At 42.3% G+C, this 20,968-nt stretch overlaps 1 protein-coding gene across 1 annotated transcript; it reads left to right on the forward strand.

Moving 5' to 3' along the window:
• The first annotated feature begins 1,318 nt into the window (after positions 1–1,318).
• On the forward strand, positions 1,319–8,461 carry slc25a28 (solute carrier family 25 member 28). The gene is made up of 4 exons (XM_034608584.1): positions 1,319–1,875; positions 4,201–4,429; positions 6,153–6,209; positions 6,637–8,461. Exons 1-4 carry the CDS (start codon positions 1,531–1,533, stop codon positions 7,209–7,211), a joined length of 1,206 nt encoding a protein of 401 aa, XP_034464475.1. The 5' UTR covers positions 1,319–1,530; the 3' UTR covers positions 7,212–8,461.
• The last annotated feature ends 12,507 nt before the right edge of the window (positions 8,462–20,968 follow it).

Genomic DNA, 20,968 nt, shown 5'->3' on the forward strand with positions numbered 1-20,968 from the left:
AGAGTTTCCTGCCAGACCTAACAAGACTCTCCCTTGGTGTATTAGAGCAGCATTAGGGCCAGAGAAGAGGAATGATCCTAATATGCTGTCTGCGTGGTTTTCCTTCAAGTAGCGTCTGCAGACAACAGCCAATCATCCATAACTAGATCAGAAGCCAGAGATTTTGTTCTTGTAAGCAGAAATTAACACTTCATTCCCCTTTGTCGGCAGAAATCCAACACTGCAGCCCTCAAAGGCTCTCCCAGGCATTAAAGGGGAAAATTCAATTATGTTATAACAGCGCCACACCAAAACACAATTACCTCATTTTCTGGAAAAAATGTGATCCTTTGCCTTCAGGCAGAGACTTTGCCTTCACGTGTTTGCCAGTGATTCACTGGCAAACACGTCAGGCCTCTCAGAATGTATCACTATTTAATCATAAAGTAAACTATTGTCTGACAGCAGACTATAACAAGTGTTACAGTGCAGGATGCACAATTTCAATACTGTCACTGTGACACATGGTCTTCAGCTCTGTATATACAGTCTGTGGTCTTTAACCACGATGGGTTGTTAGTAAGTTTGTTAGTAGAAAGTTTATTGATGGATAACAAAGAAAAACAAACTCAACTTCAAAATGGAGGGACACTGGACAAAGTCACGAAATACATGTGTTTTCTGATTTCTCCTGCATATTAGAAGTATCATATTTCATTAGAGAAAGCATAAATCACAGATGAATCGATATGAAAATACATTGATCACAGATCCAAACTACATCGTGCATATTTTGTTCGTATCCCATCTGATGTGCAACACTATGTGCTGTTTGCTTGTTAACATCTTGAAATTTACAAATGTTGTGTCACTTGTTGTACTTAAATCACTCAGAAATGATATTTGTTGCACAATACAATACAACTTTATGAATCCTTAAGGCAATTTGGTTTAGGACAATTAAAAGAATACCAAACAAATCAAGATACAGACATCTACTGACAAACATCAACTTAAACAATAAAACATAAAAGAGCGGTTCAGTTGTGTTGAGTTTTATGATTTGGAAATTTGGTTTGGAATGAATCTGGAATGTAAACAAATTCAAATGAAACCAAAGTCCTTGAATAAGTGTACGATCTGTGTGTCTCTCTCTACGACTGTCCTGCGGTGACCGACACGTGTGTCACCACAGATGCAGTTGTCATTCTGAAATTCCCTGTCAGGTGCCACATGACAAGGTTTTAAGTTTAAGCACAGTCGTGAGTGACATGCGCATTGACCAATAGCGTAAGTTGGACTTGGCTTTATCAACCAATCAGAGCGGAGTTAGTGGCCGCGGCCTGCGATCAGGCTCCTCGGCGTGTGTGTGACCGCTGCCTCGGATTCCCTGCTTGGCTGTGGCCGGGAGGCGGGGAGGGAACGGTGGCGGAGCCAAGCAGCCGTGAAACGGAAATTACCCCAAGGGAATGTAAAAGTTTTGGGACTGAAAGCACCCACGAGCCGCCGCGTCCGCGCGCCCAGAGACTCGACACATACACCCAGTTTCTCATGGAAGCTGATGGATTTGTGAGGAGGCGTCGGATGACAGCGGAGACGACAGGCGGCGATCCCGGGGTTGCTGGTGCCTCTGCCGGGGCAGAAGTTCGATGGCTGGGGGGCAGATTCTGGGGAGTTTCCGAAAGTATCGTGGGGAGCCTGACCCCCCGGATCGGAGGCGAGACGGAGCTGCAGGCTGTTGAGTTCATCCGCAGTGCACAGGATGCAGAGACAGAGGACACCGAACCGGACTATGAGGGTCTGCCACAGGGAGCCTCCACTAGCACCCACATGTTAGCCGGAGCCGTGGCCGGGATCATGGAGCACTGCCTCATGTTCCCCATCGACTGTGTCAAGGTAGCATAGCATTGCTCGGCGGCTAACCAGCTAACCCCCCACTACGTCCCACGAGCCTCCACGGCCCCACTCGGTTGTGTCGTGCGGGTGTTGTTTCGTGTAGCTTCGCGTGTTTTGGTAGCATAGCCCATTAGCCGTGAGGCAAGGTCAGTCAGCCCCGTTAGCATCTCATACCCACACTAGCTAACCTGCTAGCATGCTATTTCTAAGTTGAGCCTTAGGGTCGTTATGACAACATTTAGCAGGGTCGCCCGTTTGGACACGTTGTGCTAAGCTGCAAAAGCATAATCAAATCAAACGGTCGCCCCACCCTCAAGTGATATAACGTTACACAACCAGTGTTACGTGTAAGGGAATTGACAATATTAAGTAACTGATATGCCAATAAAAGTAAACAGCTGCAGCATCCGTGTAAAAGTTCAAGGGGAGCAAAGCTAAGCTGCGAACAACCAGAGGCTGCTTCCACGTTATATCCTTTTAGCTAAAGCTGTTTCTCTTCCTTTAACACACATGGGGACGAATTGCTCTGAAGTTAAAAAAGTATTTTGGCCCTTTCAGCTCATCCTGCTGCGTTTATTTCCCAGCAGACAGTGTGGTAGCCTCAGGCCCCCTGCGTCACACATCATGTCCAATTGTTTACATAGTTCTCCTGATCACATGCGAGTCAGTGCAACTACACAGGGCCGCTTCTGAACATGGGATCTCATTTGTTATGTGTGTTAGTTGTATTCTGTGGCTTTTAAACATTTTTTGTATTCCTACTGTCAACACAGCTAAGGATGCATGACCTATTGCCCCCCAGAGGTCAGCTGGCTGCAGCACATGTGATCATTGGTGTTAGAGGGGAGAGACAATGAGCTTGGTATGGTCAGCTGTCCGTGTCAGGCTGACAAGCTGTTCAATGTGCCCATGCTTCACACATGTCTCCTCCACCTGTGGTCCACCTCTGTTTGTGGCCCTGATCCAGGACAACACCGGTGTTTACAGATCCTTCTCGTTGTTGCACGGTGTCTGCTAACGGAGCTCAGCCTTTGGCCAAACAAAACAACAGAGATCTGGGGCATTGTCCACTGTTCAACAGGAAAACACTTCTCAAAGCTGTTGCAAAAGCTATTGCATAAATTTGAGAAATATTTGGCATGCTTCAAACACATTCCTTTTGTATACAGTAAATACATCGCCGTCTTTTTTTAACGTCTCCCGTTGTGTCGAATAAAGGCGCTCACTCCTGCACGATAATCTCCTCACTTAAGAGATTGTGTAATTATAGTTTACAATAGATTGCCATTCCCCATTTTAAGGTATCATAAATCCCAGTAATTGGTTGTGGATTTAGAATAAGCTTGCTGCATCTGAAGGTTTGTCTGAGTGCACACTTCACGGCACATGTGGATGGTATTTCCAGCCATTGAGAGAAACCAAAAAAAGTCTGCCCTGTTTTCGCAACAGTGTGGGGACGAAGTCTATACGTTGGGCACAAAAGGTCATTTCTTTATCGATATGCAAGCACATGGTAAAGACAAACAGCAGATAACATGGCTGGAAGGACCTCTGTGCATGCATGTGTTTGTGCGTGTGTATCACACAGCCATGAATGAATGAGTGAGGAGCAGATTACCGACACTACAGCCACTCCTCACTCATGTTTGTGTGCCAGACATGAAGTAACTTGATGAATGGGTTTGTACCACGGTTAGCTAGCTCTCTTCATGCCCTGCATTCCACAGCTGCATAGGATGATACGAGGCCATGTGTACACTAGTATACCACATGCACACACACACAGTGGGGTGCACGTTTTTCCATTTGGCTAGAAGTTTTGTATCCGCTGCTGTTCTTTCAGAGACGGACATGTCAACCTTCTTTTAAAGCTACACAACAGGAGGCTCAAACGCTGATCCTCTGCACATCCTTTAGTTAATGTTTGTTTTGTCTTATTTATCTGTGTGTGTGTTCGGAGGAGGGGAGAAAGGTATGTCTCAGTGGGAAGAGAGGCTTACAGGAAGTGTGCTTATGTCCCTTTGTGACCTTGGAGCTTGTAATTCGAAACTTCCGTCTATTCAATTATGCATATACATCAACACACACAAACACACACACCTCTCATTTCCCTCACTCAACAGCCTATTCACACTGCAGTGTATTCAGGACTCTCCCCGCTGTTTTATTATTTGCTGTCATAGGCAGACATATTAATAGACTTAAATTATGCATCACATTTTGTTATGTTTAGAGTGTATTAAAAATGTTTCCCTAACCCTGTAGGCTGGAAAGGCAACATGCTTTTTTTGACCTCGAATTTTTGTCTCATTCCATCTTTTCCAGACACGAATGCAGAGCCTCCAGCCCGATCCCGCAGCCCGCTACAGAAATGTAATGGATGCTCTTCGCCGAATAGTAGCCACGGAGGGAGTCTGGCGGCCGATGAGAGGGCTCAACGTGACGGCAGTTGGGGCGGGACCTGCCCATGCCCTGTATTTCGCCAGCTATGAGAAACTAAAAAAGACTCTTAGTGATCTCATTCATCCAGGGGCAAACAGTCATTTGGCTAATGGTATCACAAACATACATACATGCATTCAGAAAGTGTTTTGACCCCTTCACTTCTTTCACATGTTTTTATGTTGAAGCCTAAAAGCCGGTTTATACTTCTGGGTTAGATCAACACTGCAGGTTTAGTGTGGCCTGGTACTTTATGCCGTAGCCTGAAAAACTAGAAATGTCATTACGCGTTGTGACGACAAAGAGCACAACAACTGGGATTAGTCTGCTCGGTAGTGCGTCCTATCCATGTCTCTCAGTGGCAATAACACAACACTCACCTTTCTCCTGCCTCATTCGGTTTAACAGTCATTCACATTATCTCCATCGTCTTTTCTCTTTTCAGTAACTCCGTTTTTAAGTAAAACTAACACTTGTTCCGTTTTATTAGCTACAACTCCAATGTGATCCACTCGCCTGTAATCGCCAGGGTTTGAAGTACGCACACAAACACACACACACACAAAGTGGCATAAAAGCCTGGCGGTTAACAAACGTTTTGGTGGTTTAATTATAGAGCGACACAGACACACCAGGGCACGAGTATAAATGCTCACAACGACGCAGAAGTATAAAGTCAGGCTTTATGCTAAAATTTTAAAAAGATCCATAACTCTACACTTAATACCCCAAAACAAAAAAGCAAAAACTGAATTTAGCACATTTATCCAGCAAAACCAAGGTATTTAGACTATTGCTATGGTTTAACTTCAAATTAAGATGTGGTAAATCCAATTGATCGGACAAGTCATTATTCAAAAAGACACAACTGTCTCTGCAACCTTAGGGCAGCCCTTACACCTCGTGGCTTGGTTTTTTTGCTCCGATATTCATTATTAGGTCTTTGCACATTTCTGAAATGTGGTTTTTGCTTTGTCGTTTTGAGGTTTTCAGTGTGGACTGATGAGGGAAACAATGTAGTTTTAGCATGAGGCTGCAAAATAACAAGTTGTGAAAAAAGTGTACTTTCCAGATTTACCGTATAGACACAAAAATATGTATGGCTTTCTTAACACTATAGATAAGTTGGTACGTTGGACAGCTAAGCAATGCTGACTCTAATGACCCTAATCCCTGCACACAGCTGACGTGGCCTGATCAGTCTTGAAAACCCCTGGCAGGCCTACAAATTGGATAGAGCCTTTGAATAACTCCAGCTGTACACTAAAGAAGGCTAAGGGTCAGCTGTCAAATCTATTGCTGGATTTTGTGAAACAATTTGGGTCAAGTTTAGTAAAGCTATGACAAATAGAAAGATTCAGGCAAAGATTCAATTTTGAAACCTTGCGCTTAATCTTAATCTCTTGACTCTCTTGCTTTTCATTCTTTTCCAGTTAAGTAGGAGGCTGGGTAAGTCTTCTTTCTCCCATCTCATCTGCTCTATCCTCTGTAGGTCGTGTCTTTTAAAGCTCTTGGGTTTGGTTCAAATGGACTGACTTGTCCAGCAGGTGTCTCTCTTTGCTCAGGTTTGACCTGCTGCATTTGTTCTGGAGTGATCTCTAGTTTACACCTGTGCAGTTTCCTGACTAAGCACCAGTTCTGCTCTGATGATATTGTTTTTTTTAAATGTTATCTGCAGCTATTAGGAGTAAGGCAGTGCAGGCTGTGACACGATGAGAGAGTCTCTTGCTCTTGCAAAATGCTTTTCTATTCTACTCTTTATTTTAGCCTCTGTTTTCTTTGCGTGTTCTTCACGATAATAATGTTTAGTAATTTCTGAGGCGTGTTTATTTCAGGAGCCGCTGGGTGTGTGGCAACGTTTCTTCATGATGCAGCCATGAACCCCACCGAAGGTAAGAGCAACTTTTTATGGTCCAATGCCATTTGAGCTCATTATTTCTCTCTGCTTTCCATACAGAGATTTCAATAAAGAAACGTGCAGGTGTTATGCCTGGCCACCTTCACATGTTGGCCTTCTGAAGTCCAACATATTGTCTTTCACAGCTGCCTCTAGTCCAGCTGCCCTAACACGTCAGTAGAAGGACACTGGTCCAAGTCCTCGTGAGCAGCTGGTCGATGGGCTGCAGCTGTCTAAGCAGAAACTGTTTAAATGACGCACGGTATCTTTGTGTGTTCATCAAACCTGTATTAACACCACTGCAGGTTATAGTTAACTAATGTTTTTTTTTTTCTTCTTTTATCTTTTCCATCTCCGCACTGGCCAACCACGATCATCTATGGTCCTTTCCTCCATCGATACATCTACACACGTGTCCTCAGTTGTGAAGCAGCGCATGCAGATGTATAATTCACCATACCGCGGCGTGTCGGACTGTATACGCGCTGTATGGCAGAAAGAGGGCCCTGCTGCTTTCTACCGCAGTTACACCACCCAGCTCACCATGAACGTGCCCTTCCAGGCGCTCCACTTCATGACCTACGAGTACCTACAGGAGCTGCTCAACCCCCACAGACAATACAATCCCTCATCCCACATGTTGTCGGGAGCTTTGGCCGGAGCCATCGCAGCTGCGGCCACGACACCGCTAGACGTCTGCAAGACCCTGCTCAACACCCAGGAGTCTCTCACCCTCAGCTGCCTGTCCTCGAGCCAAGGCCCCGGCAAGGGCCAAGGCCAAGGAGCCCACAGACAGATCTCAGGCCTTGCCCACGCCTTCCGGACAGTGTATAGGTTGGGCGGCCTGAAGGGCTTCTTCAAAGGGGTCCAGGCAAGGGTGATTTACCAGGTGCCCTCCACAGCCATCAGCTGGTCGGTGTACGAGTTCTTCAAATATGGACTCACCAAGCACCAGCACAACAAGAGGAGAGTGCCGCACAAGGAGGCTGAGATGTAGAGACCTCCTCTCAACATCGCTCTGCCCTCCCTGTGAGGAGACACTTCAATACGCACATATAGAATCTGACCTAAAGTCCACCTCAGATGTCCCATCCCTTTCAGACATAGCAGATAAGAAAGACAGCTCGAGTAGGCATATTACTGCTGCGACTTTTAGAGACTAGGTATGGTTTGACTCACAGCCATTCTAGAGGCCAATACGTTTGTCCAAGCCAAGGATAAATGTGAAGAACGCACAAGTTTTCATTTAGAAAGGTAGTCAGCAGAGGGCAGTAGAGTTTCTTTGTATGTTACAGTAGTTTACAAAACGTTGGTATAGGACCAGATTTTTTTTCACATCCATTCAAAGTTTGAGTTTGGAAAGCCCAGATCCCAATCTTTTTTCCACTTCTTTATCTGAAATAAGTTATTGATTTGTTCCAAATTCAAAGTTTTTCAGCCATTTAGAATTAATAGAAAACTGACCCAGCTGAGAACTTTTGTCGCTAAATTTCCTCAGATACCTTTATAGAAATTAAGAGGAGCCCTTCTCACATTGGCAAGTCAGACCATCTTTTATACCCTAATAATTGAACCGGTCTATTTGAAATGTAGTCCAATAGAATTTGACGATTCCATAGATTAACTAAAAGACCATAGTTCAGATTTTGGTGACATTTTTGTTTGGCTATTGGCAGTTTAAAAAAAAGACGAGGTATGTTTGGTTTGTCATGTCCCGCAGCTGGAGGGGCGGTGCCAATTGCGTTAAACAAATATTCAAATTTTCAGTAGCTCTAAGGTTTCTGAAGTGTGTGTAATTTATTTTTAATTACTTAACTACTTAATTGAATTTTATTTCCAGCAAATATATGATTTAAATTAGTTTTCTCCATTCATGTGTTCATTCAACTCCTGGATCATCCACTCATCTTTAGTCCTGTGCACCTGTTTGGCAGATCAGATCAGGGCAGCGTTAAGAGGGCGTGTCTGTCCATTAACTGTAGCTGTGAGCCTGTTCTCAGCTTGTAAACTACTGAGTTTCAATATCTTGCTTGACCGCAAAGGTTGTGTACAATGTACTGTGTCCGAAAGAAGAATTTAACCCCGGATTTTATGGAGGTCAGTATCTCATAAGATATGTATCTGTACACATAAATGGAAGCTGTCATTCTTAATGATTGATGTCTGATTGTCTCAGACACTGAATTGCACTCGATGAATAAAGACTGAGCAGCAGGGCACGCATTACTCTCTGCTCATAAATGATGGGAGCTGTCTTTTGATTTCCTTAAAAGTCTCCGAATGCTTTGTGTGAAGATGAATAGAAGATTCTTACACACTGCCGTTTTATCTAGTTGTGTTTTCAAGGATTTTTCTGTTTGGTCCCTAGTAAACAAATGGATGGATGAAATGGAGACGGTGCCCTAATCCACATCTGGAAGACACATGGTGAGTTTGTGTATGTTTTCAGGTATTTATTTTCAGTTTGAGGCAGGTACAGTTGTTTAGTCTCCAACACAGGTGCAGGTTTCAACTTTGACCCACGACAGTGAAAACACAATTTGAACTTGCCTGCATTCAAACAGTAAGGAGAGAGCCGCTCCGCACATGATGCAGGATGCACTTTTAAGTTTGATAACCAGAAAAGGCAAAAGTGGAATTTGGTATGGAGGTGAAATAGATTACATGTTGAAAATATTAGTGCTGAAGAAGTTTAAAGTATAAGAGATAACAAGCCAAACATAGAATTACATCCGTGCAAATTAAGATAAATGTTGACTGTGTCACTTTAAAAATAGACATTTCATACATGGGTTGATTACCATATTTAGCAACAAAATCAAAATTTCACGCTAGGACTTCAGATTTGTCTGTAATTTGCATGAAATTCTTTGTCTTTCAGTTCATAAAAAAGGTTCTTCATCCCTTAATGTTTTCCTATGTGTTGGAACAATGTCTTTCTTTACGTCAGGTCTGTTGACATGTTCAGATCTTCATTGTTTCTGGGAGACTCCATGTAAACACCAAAAAAAAATCCTCTGGTTAGAATCTGTGTGCCCTTCAGACAGATCATAGTGAAGAGTGACAGCTCCCCGCACCCACACACACACAGAGCCAAGTGAGACACCTGTTCAAACAGGGGGTGTTAATGAACTGTCTCTGTCGCTCACTATCTCTACATGCATGTAGACATTATGTGTGGCCTCATAGTTTATGCTGTTAGAATGGTGTGTGTCTGTGTGTGCTGCTTAACCAGCTACAGCTTGCCTACCAAGTCTGAATGTATCTAGAGATGAATGTCATGACAGACTGACTAACATAGGTATGGGTTGAGAAGGCACGTGTGGAATTATTGTAAAAAAAAATGAGTGTCTGTCATGTGGGAGAGTCTGCTCCAAATCTCAGCAGTTTGAGAAGAGTGAACTATTTAGTCTGGTCACTTGCTCCGATTCTTTCATTCTGTTCATGTAAGTGTACATGTGTGTCTGTGTGCACATCCTGAAGATAAAGAGAAAGTAAATGATATGTATGTATGTAGCGCTTTACACTACAGTTTTGCCCATTCATTACAGTCAGGGGCATTTTAGTGTTCAGTGTGTGTGTTCAGTGTGAGCGAGGGATCGACCTAGTTATTGGCACCGCAGCTTCACAGAGGTAAGAGAGCATGAATGTATGATGCAACATTACAGATCAGACAAAAATAATCTCAACTCAAAGGTCCACTTGTTCTCTTAGAAACTGAAGTTTTCCACCTCATCTTATTGTCTTCATCAGCAAAGAGGAGCTTGATCAGGTTGTCAGAATGTGTTGTCCACGTACTGGTACCAAGCTGGAAGCTAGAAGCCACTGGATAAGCTGGTCAAAATGTTTCATGTACACGTCAGTGAGGGAGAAAAGTGTGTGAGTGTGTGGGGTGGGGGGACCATGTCGCTCAGTAAAGGTCTTAATCGAAGGTCTTCCATTATGATACTAGTGCTACACCACGACAATGAATAATGATCCAATTACACCCTTTAAACAGAACAATGTGACAGTTGTAATTACAGAGCTATGAAAGAGAGGATGTAGTTGTTGCTCTCAGAGTGACACACTTTATTCTGTCAGTCATAATCACTGTGGAGTATTATGCACGTGTGGGTGTGTGTGGGTGTGTGTGTGTGAAGATCAGTAGCTGTTTTGCTCACCAACCAAACTTGGAACACTTTCTCTTCTCAAGTGAATATCAGCCCTAATCCAAGGCCGTCCCGCCTGACTTTATTTGGACAATAACACATGTGCCCAAACCCGCACACACTCACACCCATACACACACACACTACGTCCATCTTGTACAGTGGAAACGATCTGTACAAGTTGATGAAGGGCTGGCAGAAACACACACGCATATTTGCTCCCTTGTGTATTGGTGTAAGCCCATGTTTTGGAAACTCAAGCCTCCGGTCATAGCCCCATACAGCAAGCACCTGTGGAGGGGTGTATTTCACACACACACACACACACAAACACACACATACACACACACTCTCGAAGGGTACTTAGGAATGTGAATGCCTGAAGGACTCAGGTCCTCTAAAACAACTCTCCTTCTCTCCCTCTCCACATATCTATGACTCTTTTGTTGCTCCTCTTGTCAGATCTCTCTCCATATATTAAACCAAATCATGACTGCACCACTCAGCATGAATTACAGAGTGATACTGGATTGTGCCATAATGTCCACTTTATCCCGTCCGCGGCAGCGGCTAATAGATGAGGTGTGATTGCAGGCTCCTCGTCTAATACACACAGACACATACAGCTTGTGATCTCATGCTCCTTGCTGGTGCTGCTGGATAAAGGAGCTGCTGTAATCCCTCTGGCTGCTGCTGTCTCTCCCACTCTGGAGTGAGAAGAGGAGGTTTAAGAAGCCAGGAGAGGAGGAGAGACGAGAGACCGAAGCAGAAAGCCTTTTTCACCAAATGTTTAGCAATTAAAACATGTGATATGTGGTTATGGTTGGTATGATTTGTTTAGAGGCCTTTTGTAAAACTTGATCTGCCGACGAGATAATCACGAAATGAGAAATAATCTCTGATTTTCATTATGTTCCATTCCCATTATTGACCACAAGCGAAGTGCTAACTGGATCTATGCAATTTGATATCAACTGTATTTCTGAGAAAAGAGGGCTTTTCTTTTGTTGAAGTGATGCTGTAATATTATCGTCAATCTAACTCCACTTTAGGGTCGGATCACACTGGGGGCTCCTGTGATGGACATGGGCTGTAGGTCCCTGACATGATGGGGTCCCATTCTTAGTTAGGTTGTAATTTTATCAAACAAAATTTTATTTTAGAACATGCACCATGTGGATAGTTTTAAAGGAATTAAAAAAAAAAGTGAAACTGAATTCTGATCTTAAGACAAAGGCTAAATGGGGAAACTGCACCAGCACCTACAATTTCAGATTCTTTAGCTCTGTATGTGGCTAGCATAAGCCTCAGTCATTGATGCAGCACTTCTGGCCTTCTTGTGGAAGTGAGCCTAAAGTGGCCCACTTGTAAAATAGCAAATATGGTCCAAATATCCCCAAAACAAATGTGGGCCTTTACTGACAAACATGCAGTGCTCTAGGTAAGGTGTAATCCAGATGTTAACTTAAAGTGGCCCATGTGGTAAATGGTAAATATGGCCCAAATAGCACAAAACAAATTCGGGCCACCTTTGGCTAACATTTGGTATTGCTACGGCTTACCTCTGGCAAACAGTACCATCATTCCACAGGGTATATGGGCTGCATATGGGATATGTGCAATGTGGGCCAAAACTGGGCAATTTTGCTATATGGGTGTAATATAACTGAACAAACTGTCCAGAATCACATTTTCACAATCTAATTGCCCCACAGTTGACTTGCTTCAGGTTTTCATAAATTTATCAGTGGCCCACATTTATTTAACTCCTTGGTAACTAGTGATTTGCAGGTTTCACAATTAAAACTTCAGATATGCCTCAGCTAGTTAGTTGGTTTTATATTTGTAAAGAATCGGTGGCAAAGAAACGCCTACAGGCCATACAACAATATCAATCTCCTAAGCAATATATTAAACTGCAAGCTGCTTTTAAATGTAGGTGTTACTTTAGTCTATTCATGTGTGTAGTGCCCTACAAAATGTTTATAGATTTTTGTTCTTTTGTACATTATTTTGGGGAAATGTATATTTTTTGGTTAGACAATGAAAATGTCCCATGTTTTGTTTTAGACCTTGAACGTTTCAGGTCGGTTTCCTTTTGAGTATTGGCTTGACAGGTGTCAATCAATCAGTATCAGTCAATCAGTGTCAAGGTGGGTTGAATATTGTGACCAATGGAATTTTTGGCGGGGTGGGACAAACGGTTAGAACCAGAAGCAGGTGTCACTGGAGAGGCAGGTGAAGGCAGAGACCATGTGCTCTGTAAAAAGTTCATGAAACTCTGTTAATTTGAATTTGAATAGAGAACCAAGGGTTTTATAAGAGTATGTATCTTATTAAAAAGGAAAGGAGAGCAGGTTGGAATGTTGCTCCAGTCAGTAATGTTGCTAAATTAGCACAAACACAACATGTGAACTGTTTGGACTGTTGTTTGCTAGTTCATCTTCACGCCTGGAGGAGAAGGGACTAAGCCCATGAGTCTGTGAAAGTACAGTTTATACTAAGGTTCTGGATGAAGGATGGAGCCTCAGGACAGGTTTTCTTCACCGCTGGACTGACGGGTCCAGAGCTTCTTGCCTTTTCCGAGGGACAGTGAGTAGTGACAATATTTCCTTGAGCTTTCAAAATGAGTTCCAGCATACCACCAAATATCATGGTACCATAAACTGAGAAATATAACCCCAGGTCATTGTTAGCATTTTATTTTATTTTATACTGGGTTAAATAAACCTGTTGCAATGAATCCTTGTGCTTTGACATGTGTTGCTTTTACTAAGTGTGATTTTACAATTCACTGGATTTATTGATATCTGGAGCAATGACGTCCTGAGGCCTGGCCCTCATTACCTATATACTTATATACTTCAGTCCATGTTTTACATTTCTTCCAACAGGCCCTTCTGTCTTCACATTTAGACAAGTTAAAAATGGTCCTTGGCTATTGTTAATTCATCATTAACCGTAACATGAACCTAAGAAGACACCAAGAATGCAGCGTCAGACTGAATAATGAAGCATAGCAAAATGTGAATCCCAGATAAGGGACGACCAAACAGACCCATCAGCCAACTGTGCCAGTTGTGGCTTGACTGTTTCCCATGATACACTGCTGTAGAGAATTAGGCTGCTGTGGGGAGATACGGCTCCTGTCATCACTTAAGAGAACAAGTTGGGGAGGAGAAATTCTTCCCACCACTGTCAAGGATATCAAGGATGATCATTAACTAACACACACACATACTCACCCACACAGCAGTTCCTTTGTGAGAAAAAGCTGCAACAGTGGAAGAAAACAGCTGTTTGGACGATCAGCATGTGGTGTTACTGTAAGCTTGCAGAGGATGCTGGACAACATGGAGAGCTGCAGCTATAGTTTGTGTGAGTTGTGATCCTTCTCACTTCTATAAAAAAAAAACATCATGGAGGATTTAAACTGAATAGAAATCTGTTCCATTGTGTTTGGGGTGAAATTCCAATGCTAATAAGACATGTAATAACACTACCATGACAGAGAAACTGATTTTTTTTTTACATGAACAGACAAAGTGTGATTATATAAACAATATGGAATCAGTGGGAGTCTATAGTTATGTTATGTGTACTGTGTGTCAAGCATGGACTGTATTACGTCTCCCTGAAAGTGAAGCTAAAGTCTCTCAATCACCACCTGGTGGCTGGCTGTCGTACAGGTCATAAACCCTGCCTTCTCCATGTTAGTGGATGGGACATGGGCCAAACTAAAAATGAAGCGCAGATGTCCTTTCTGTCATTTTAGGTAGTTCTTATCACACTGATTGTCCAGTGCAAGTTTTTCCAATAGTTTTTTTTTCTTTCTAATTAGTTATTCTTTGTGCAGCCATGATTGAGTGTGGTCGAGATTGACAGCTGAGACCGACTCACGAACGGTCGAGCATTCGTATCTGCGGGACCTTGATAGTGCTGCTCTACACCCCGATCACCACTGTGCGGGCTCTTGCTGCAAATGTGCAAGATTGTAGCATAAGTGAAATTTGGCTTCATTCCTGGGCAGTGGGAGGAAGTGGAGACGCGTCGTCTATCTCAATAGTGTAAAGATGGAGTATTTTCACTGTGTTGCCTAAGGAGGGATCCCTTACTGAAAACTGCCACAGTTCTTTCATGATCAAAGCAAAAAGCTAAATGCATTTGCACACACAAACACACACTTATCCCTTTGGGCCGTTGGGAGTGAAGCTGGATCTGATGAACTGCAGCAATGTTACGGCTGATTGCAGGTGTCCAGCACCCCCTCCCCCAATGTTGTGACAAATCCCTTTTAAAAAGGTAAGCGAGGTCATAAAATCTTCTAACAAACACTTCAGAAAACTGCAACCTAAGACACACGCACACACTCTTTCTTTTTCTCTGTGCACATCCAGCATGTGTGCAAGCGCGAAGACACACAGTTTTTCACACACCGCCTGAGACCAAAACTGAAGTTGTCTGTCAGTGGCGTGGAGGCGGTGTGGACAAGATTCCTTGCATTTGCACCCGTGTGTCTGTGTGCGTGCATGTGTGTGTTGAAGCGACGCAGGTGCAGTCAGGGACACTGAGGAAGAAACAGGCCTGCTGCCCTTTGAACTTGATCTTGAAAGGAAAGCTGTCTTCCCATCCTGTCAAATAAGCTTAACTGCCTATGCCTTGGAGCGTCGTCCGCACAAACTGGTCCGGCGAAATCGAGAGCCATTCAATTATTAACTGAAAACAATCGTACAAATTCGGTTTTCATTACACACAGATATCATCAGCAATGATTTATACTAAAGCCATTTTTATAATTAATGTAACTTATTTAATTTTTTTTCTATCCTTGTTTTTTGTTGTGCAAAGTTATTGGGAGAGTCCAGGTTAAAAGTCTGAATTTGTTACCAACATCAGGGAGGTCCCTCCCAGTTTACACTGTATCCCTCAGTGAGCACCAGCTTGGTTCAAGGTTAGGACATTTTTTAGCTGTGAGTCTCCATCCTAAATCTGCAGTCGGTGGTGACTGATGTGGCCTAAAAGAAAAGGATGAAACAAAACAGCTCTAAGTGATAATTTAAACTGCAAATAGCAATGTGGGCAAAAGTGCAGCTTTATTTGTGGTTGTGATGATAACTAAAATATGACACCTGGATGCTTTCTGTTTAACACAGCAGTGATGAGCGTCTCTTTCACCGGAGGTGCAGACCATGCAGGAAGAGGAGGAGGAGGAGGGGGAGGAGGGAAGGTTGAGAGGCCGTAAGTGGGGCCTGAGTAGTTTTTTTATCAACTCACTGATATGAGACTGCTCAGTGCTCTCCTTGTCTCTGCTTATCACCGCTAATTAAAACATTTGGATTCCTCTGGCTGGCTCTGAAGGAGAGTTGGTGTGTGTTTGTGTGTCTGTGTGTGTCTGTGTGTGTCTGAGCATGTGTGTGGGAGACGTGAGGAGAGGATTCAGAGGAAGGAAATGTAGAACTTTGAAATACTTCCTGTCCATCTATGGAGAGAGGAGCTCAACCACTGACAGACATGCTGTTTCTATGGATGCAGAGACAACAACACAGATTAAGTTTTTGTATGCATTTGTTTGTTTTCTTGTTAGTTTGTTCGTTAGCAGGATTATACAAAAACTACTCAACTAGTTACTCTAGTTGTATATTATAGGAATTGTTTTAGAAATAATGCAAACATATTCTAAACAAATTTGAATAACGTATATGCCGAGGTAGCAAAAGAATGTGAAGTACAGATACTTGAGTTAAAAACGACTCAAGTAAGAGTATAAGTACTGATTCAACCTCTTCTCAAGTAAAAGTGCAGGCTGAGAAATTAATCAAAATAAAGTTTTTATAAAACCACACTTACAAAATCAAATATATATATATATATATATATATTCATAAAACAGATAATTACCCTCAAATACATTAAAACAAGACGAACAACACTTTTTTGAAAATGTAAGGAGTAGAAAGTACTGTTAAAATGTAGGGAGTAAAAGTAAAAATTCAGAAAAAAAAATACTCAAGTAAAATACATACCTACTACTTATTTACTTAGGTACAGTAAAAAAGTATTTGTACTTCTCTCCTCTGCCTGTATGCTGTGGTGTCTTTTTTCTGATACTTTTGACTCCCTCACAAGCTTCAGCTTTTTCTCAATCTGTCTACAAATACACACACGCACGCTTTCTTAAAAATGAGCCTGTTCTTTATGAGTCCTGGGTGGGCTCATCTTTCTATCTTCCCTAATCCTCATCATGACCTCTGCTCCCCTGCTCTGACAAACAGACCTGGAATCAGTGCCTCTCTTTGCAGACACGATGCTCTGACCACTGGGCTACAATAGCTGTGTCCAAGATTTAAGAACAAGATTTATCAAGAGCAGTTTGAATTGTATAGTTACATGAAATTCTTCTTCTTCGGTTGCATAACAGTCACTGTTTGCACTGCAGCATGTTCACAACAATGAGGGCTGATTGTGTGGAGCGGCTCAAATTGGCCACAGAGGTGTGATGTCTAATTTCCTTTTTAAAACCAGAGGGGGCTTGTGAGAGCTGATGTGTTTTCCATGTGATGGATGTGTCTTCCCCACAGGGAGTTGATGTCTTATAGCTTTACTGTAAATGTTTACATTCCTGCATGCACTGATGCTATCTGCTAATAGTTTCTGGAACAAGCCTGAAGAGTCCTCTGGGTGGGATTATATGCTGTTTGTGTGTGTGTGTGTGTGTTTGCGAGTTGGCGTGTGTGAGCGTGTGTGAGAGAGAGAGAGAGAGAGAGAGACCAGGTCAAAGGGAAGCAGATCTGTCTTTAAACAGAGGTATTAACCATGACCTCTCTCCTTCCTGAGTCCTGCCCTGTGTCTGCTGAGGGCCAACGCATTAATGGCAGCAAAACACACACACACACAATTTTTTTTCGCATTTCCCCCAAAGCAAAAACATTTAATGCTAATTATATTTTTTTCTTATAGAACAATCAACAATTGTCAGTGTCTGCATCTCTGGAGAGGGAAGCCTCACCCAACCTTGCTTCACCCAGACGTCTCCGTGCCAGCAGCCGTTAAGTGAATACGATATTGTTTAATCAACAAGGCCCTTGAGAAAAAGATTCCTGTTACAATAGGCGCATCGGAAACTCATTGTGTAATTGCTGCCCAGGAGCCCTGAGAGAACGCTCTGTCAATAGATGTGTATCTTTAAAAAGTGCAGCCAAGCGTGGGTTAGGTGAGGACTGTCATTCCTGTGCTGCTCAAAAGTAGCTCGGCCCAACCCTCGACACATTCCTCCCAGCTGAGAAATCTGCAGCGACATAAAATACAAAAGAAAATTACATGTTTCCCCTGCGTTGATAAGTCCCATTTAAATCTGCCATTTAATGTCGCGGAAGCTGTTGCTGGTAATTATTCAATGAGGCGGACAAACATGTTCTTCTGCACGTCTGTCCGCCTCCTTTTATTCTCTCTCTCTCTCTGCTTTATGAGCCCATTCATGGCAAGGCACATAAATAAAGCCTGACTCAAAATGTTTACATACTTGAACTTTACTATTTATACGTACAGTAATGCTCGATGGCTCCGAGGCCTACTGGCTGGAGCACATTCCTCGCCGAGAAGGCAGTTAAAGAAGTGGCACTGGCTGTGACCTCAAAGTGATTCAGTGATGATGGAGCAATGGATAAAGAATTCAGGTTTCACATTTTTCAGAATGTTTCACTTGCTGAGATTTTGCTATCGATAACTGGAGCGAGACAATAACCAACCAAGTTCCACTGTTGCTGAACTTAAAGCAGCAAGACAAAGTAGGTGTTTGAGTCACTGCCTGATTCAATCACTCGTCACTGGAATGGAAACTGTGTTTTTCGGACACAGCCCAAGAGACTTCAGCCATGTTGGCCGCTCCATGGGGCTAATATATAAGCATGCTAACATGCTGATGTTAAGCTGGTGATTTGTCCATGTTCACTTTTTTACAATAGCATGTTTTTTTAATATTCAGTTTTTTCTATGTCCTATATTTTTGTCTGTATTCTTTTTTTTTTTGTATCTACATGCTAAATTTTGCTAAAGATTTGTATGTTTTTCTATATTCTATATTTTTCCATTCTACATATTTTTCTATAGTCTACATTGTTCCATAGTCTATATTTTTTCTACATTCTATATTTTTCTATTTTATTTTGGTTAAGCATTTATTTGCTTGGCGTTAAGTGTGACGGGGGAGAGAGTGCACCAGATTATGTTGATATGTAATGGCTGTTGAGACATGTTGAATTCATGAAGGCACAGTGAGAGCAGATCCTCAACAAATCCATCAAATAGTTGTTAAGATATTTCCGTCTGGACTGAAGTGGTGGTGCCACGGGGGGGGGGGACATTGCTATAAAAAAGTCAGTTTTTACAATTCTTGTTCAACTTTGACCTGACATACTTGATGACATGCATAAACAGTTTATCTAAGCTGTTTGCATGTTTTCTAACTTCTGTGATTGTTTGACTGCTTGTAGTCTGTCCCCATTAGACTTTCTTGTAGCACTGTTACAACTGCAATTATGTTAATATATAATAACATCAAAACAGAACAAAATAAAAAGCTGAAGCAAAAAAACCAAGACCTAATTTGTTATAAATCAAAGGGCTGGTTCAGCTGCCAGATGAAGGCCCCCCCCCCCCCCAAAAACGATCTAATGTTGAACTTCACGTATACATGATCATCCTGGGGTTTGTCCGGGTCACTTTTCCTTTACATTCTTTTATTTGGAAATTGTGTGTGTGTTGCACCACAGACAGGCTTCAGGAAAAGAAGATACTCGACCGTTCACCAGCACAACGAGAATAATCGGAGCTCATAGAAAGTGGCCTGCTTCACAGCCACAGCCCTGACCTTTGTGTTGGAATCGTAGCTGAACAGCAAATACACTGTGAAAATGAGAAGATAATTAGTCACCTAATTGTGCCTTGCTGACTTACAAGTCAAAAAGAGATGCATTATTTCTCATGCCCAGAAACCTGTTGAACACAATGCCAACCACTTACAGTAGGAGAGCTTGAAGTGGTGTTTTGATGTGAGAGATGAATGAGGTTTGGGTCGGTGCCAGCGTTTGGTGCAGGGCGATCCTGTCCTGTGGCCCAAAGTAGCTTGTTGTGGGAAACGGGAAGTTGAAGTACCTATTTTAGATCTCATTTCTCCGATGTCACAGCCTCTTCACTGATTTCATTTTTTATTTATAATATTTTCTAGACTTACAAAGACATACCTGCCTTGCTGTCGACAAATACTTGCAAACATCTTGTACAAAGATGACACAAAGGGATATCACTTCACTTGTGGCACAAGTATACAATAGGTATTTTATCTTGTGGTTCTTGCCCACATTCAGAACGTCTTTTATCCGTTTATCTGTCGCACATCAGTCAGGGCAGACTCTACGTTTTGCAGGCTGCAGTTATGCTGCATCATGACCCCGGCATTTAAAACAAACACGACTGTCACATGGAATCAGTTAAGAACTCCTCCAAAGAACTAGTCACGTTAATGTTTTTATTTTCACATCAAGTGTGGCTATTGATTGTATCACTTTGGGATGAGGGTGCAGTCTTTTCAGTAAGGCATGATTAATGTGTGCTGTCTTGCGCAGCCCTGGTCTCATGGTGCAACATCTCCACGGTCTATTGGCCCTCTATGAGTCATGCAGCACACAGGCCTATGCAGGACTCACACACACACATAAAACACTCCTTTTTTTTTTTTTTTTACAATAACAAATGTTCTGCTTCTAAATATCATCTGGAGGAGCCAGATTGTGTTCTAATAAAATGAGTAAATGCCAAAATCAGTTTGCTGTTGTATGCAGTTCTTTGCATGCAAATGTTGGTATGGCATGTCCCTTTGCACACACACACACACATTTTGAAAGAGCGTACAGTGAGTTATTTTTTCATGCTGTCTCTGCTCAACCTGTTGCTGCTTAATCTGTTGCTTTAGCATTGTGTGGAAAAGAAAACGGCCAATACACACACAGACATTCTCTCCATAATGGTCATAAACCTCCTGTAAGAGTGTATGTTCTCACAGGTGTTGCGTTGAGTCTAATGATCAATAGAGACGTCCCATAAATAACATTAATACCTACTAAACATGTCAGCGTCCAGGTCATACTTCTCACACTTCCAGAGAAGCTGCTTTCTCCTGTTGGGTTTGTATAAATTCAGGATTCCTTTCTGCTCGGTCTGGTCTCTTAAAATGGACTGTGACAGTGACGGAGGAGAGGGAAAGAGCAGCTTACAGATCATCAAATGGGCTCATGAAGTCAGGAGCTGACTTTAATAGCTGATTTAAACGTGACCTGATTCCCTGTATTTACTGATACACTTTCCGAATAATTGAAATAGCATTTCATCTGTATTACATTACTATTTAGATTAATTGTGCTGCTGAATTCAAAGCATTTATTTTTGTCAAGTGCATTTTAACTGTACGATATCATTTAGAATTTAGCATTATTAAGTTAAATCTTATATATTTTGTATTTTATTTAAAGCATTTCTGGGGGAATGCTAACACAATTGTGAGGTGATCAAAACTCTGCTCTCCCAGCAATGTCAGGCTGCCCTACACTTA

Source organism: Hippoglossus hippoglossus, chromosome 15 (assembly GCF_009819705.1).
Source record: "Hippoglossus hippoglossus isolate fHipHip1 chromosome 15, fHipHip1.pri, whole genome shotgun sequence".
Classification (NCBI taxonomy): domain Eukaryota; kingdom Metazoa; phylum Chordata; class Actinopteri; order Pleuronectiformes; family Pleuronectidae; genus Hippoglossus; species Hippoglossus hippoglossus.

Coding starts and splice junctions, on each gene's coding strand:
- slc25a28 (XM_034608584.1), top strand. CDS start 1,531: ATGGAAGCTGATGGATTTGTGAGGAGGCGTCGGATGACAGCGGAGACG. Junction 4,430..6,152: donor AAACAGTCATTTGGCTAATG/GTATCACAAACA, acceptor TGTTTATTTCAG/GAGCCGCTGGGTGTGTGGCA. Junction 6,210..6,636: donor AGCCATGAACCCCACCGAAG/GTAAGAGCAACT, acceptor ACGTGTCCTCAG/TTGTGAAGCAGCGCATGCAG.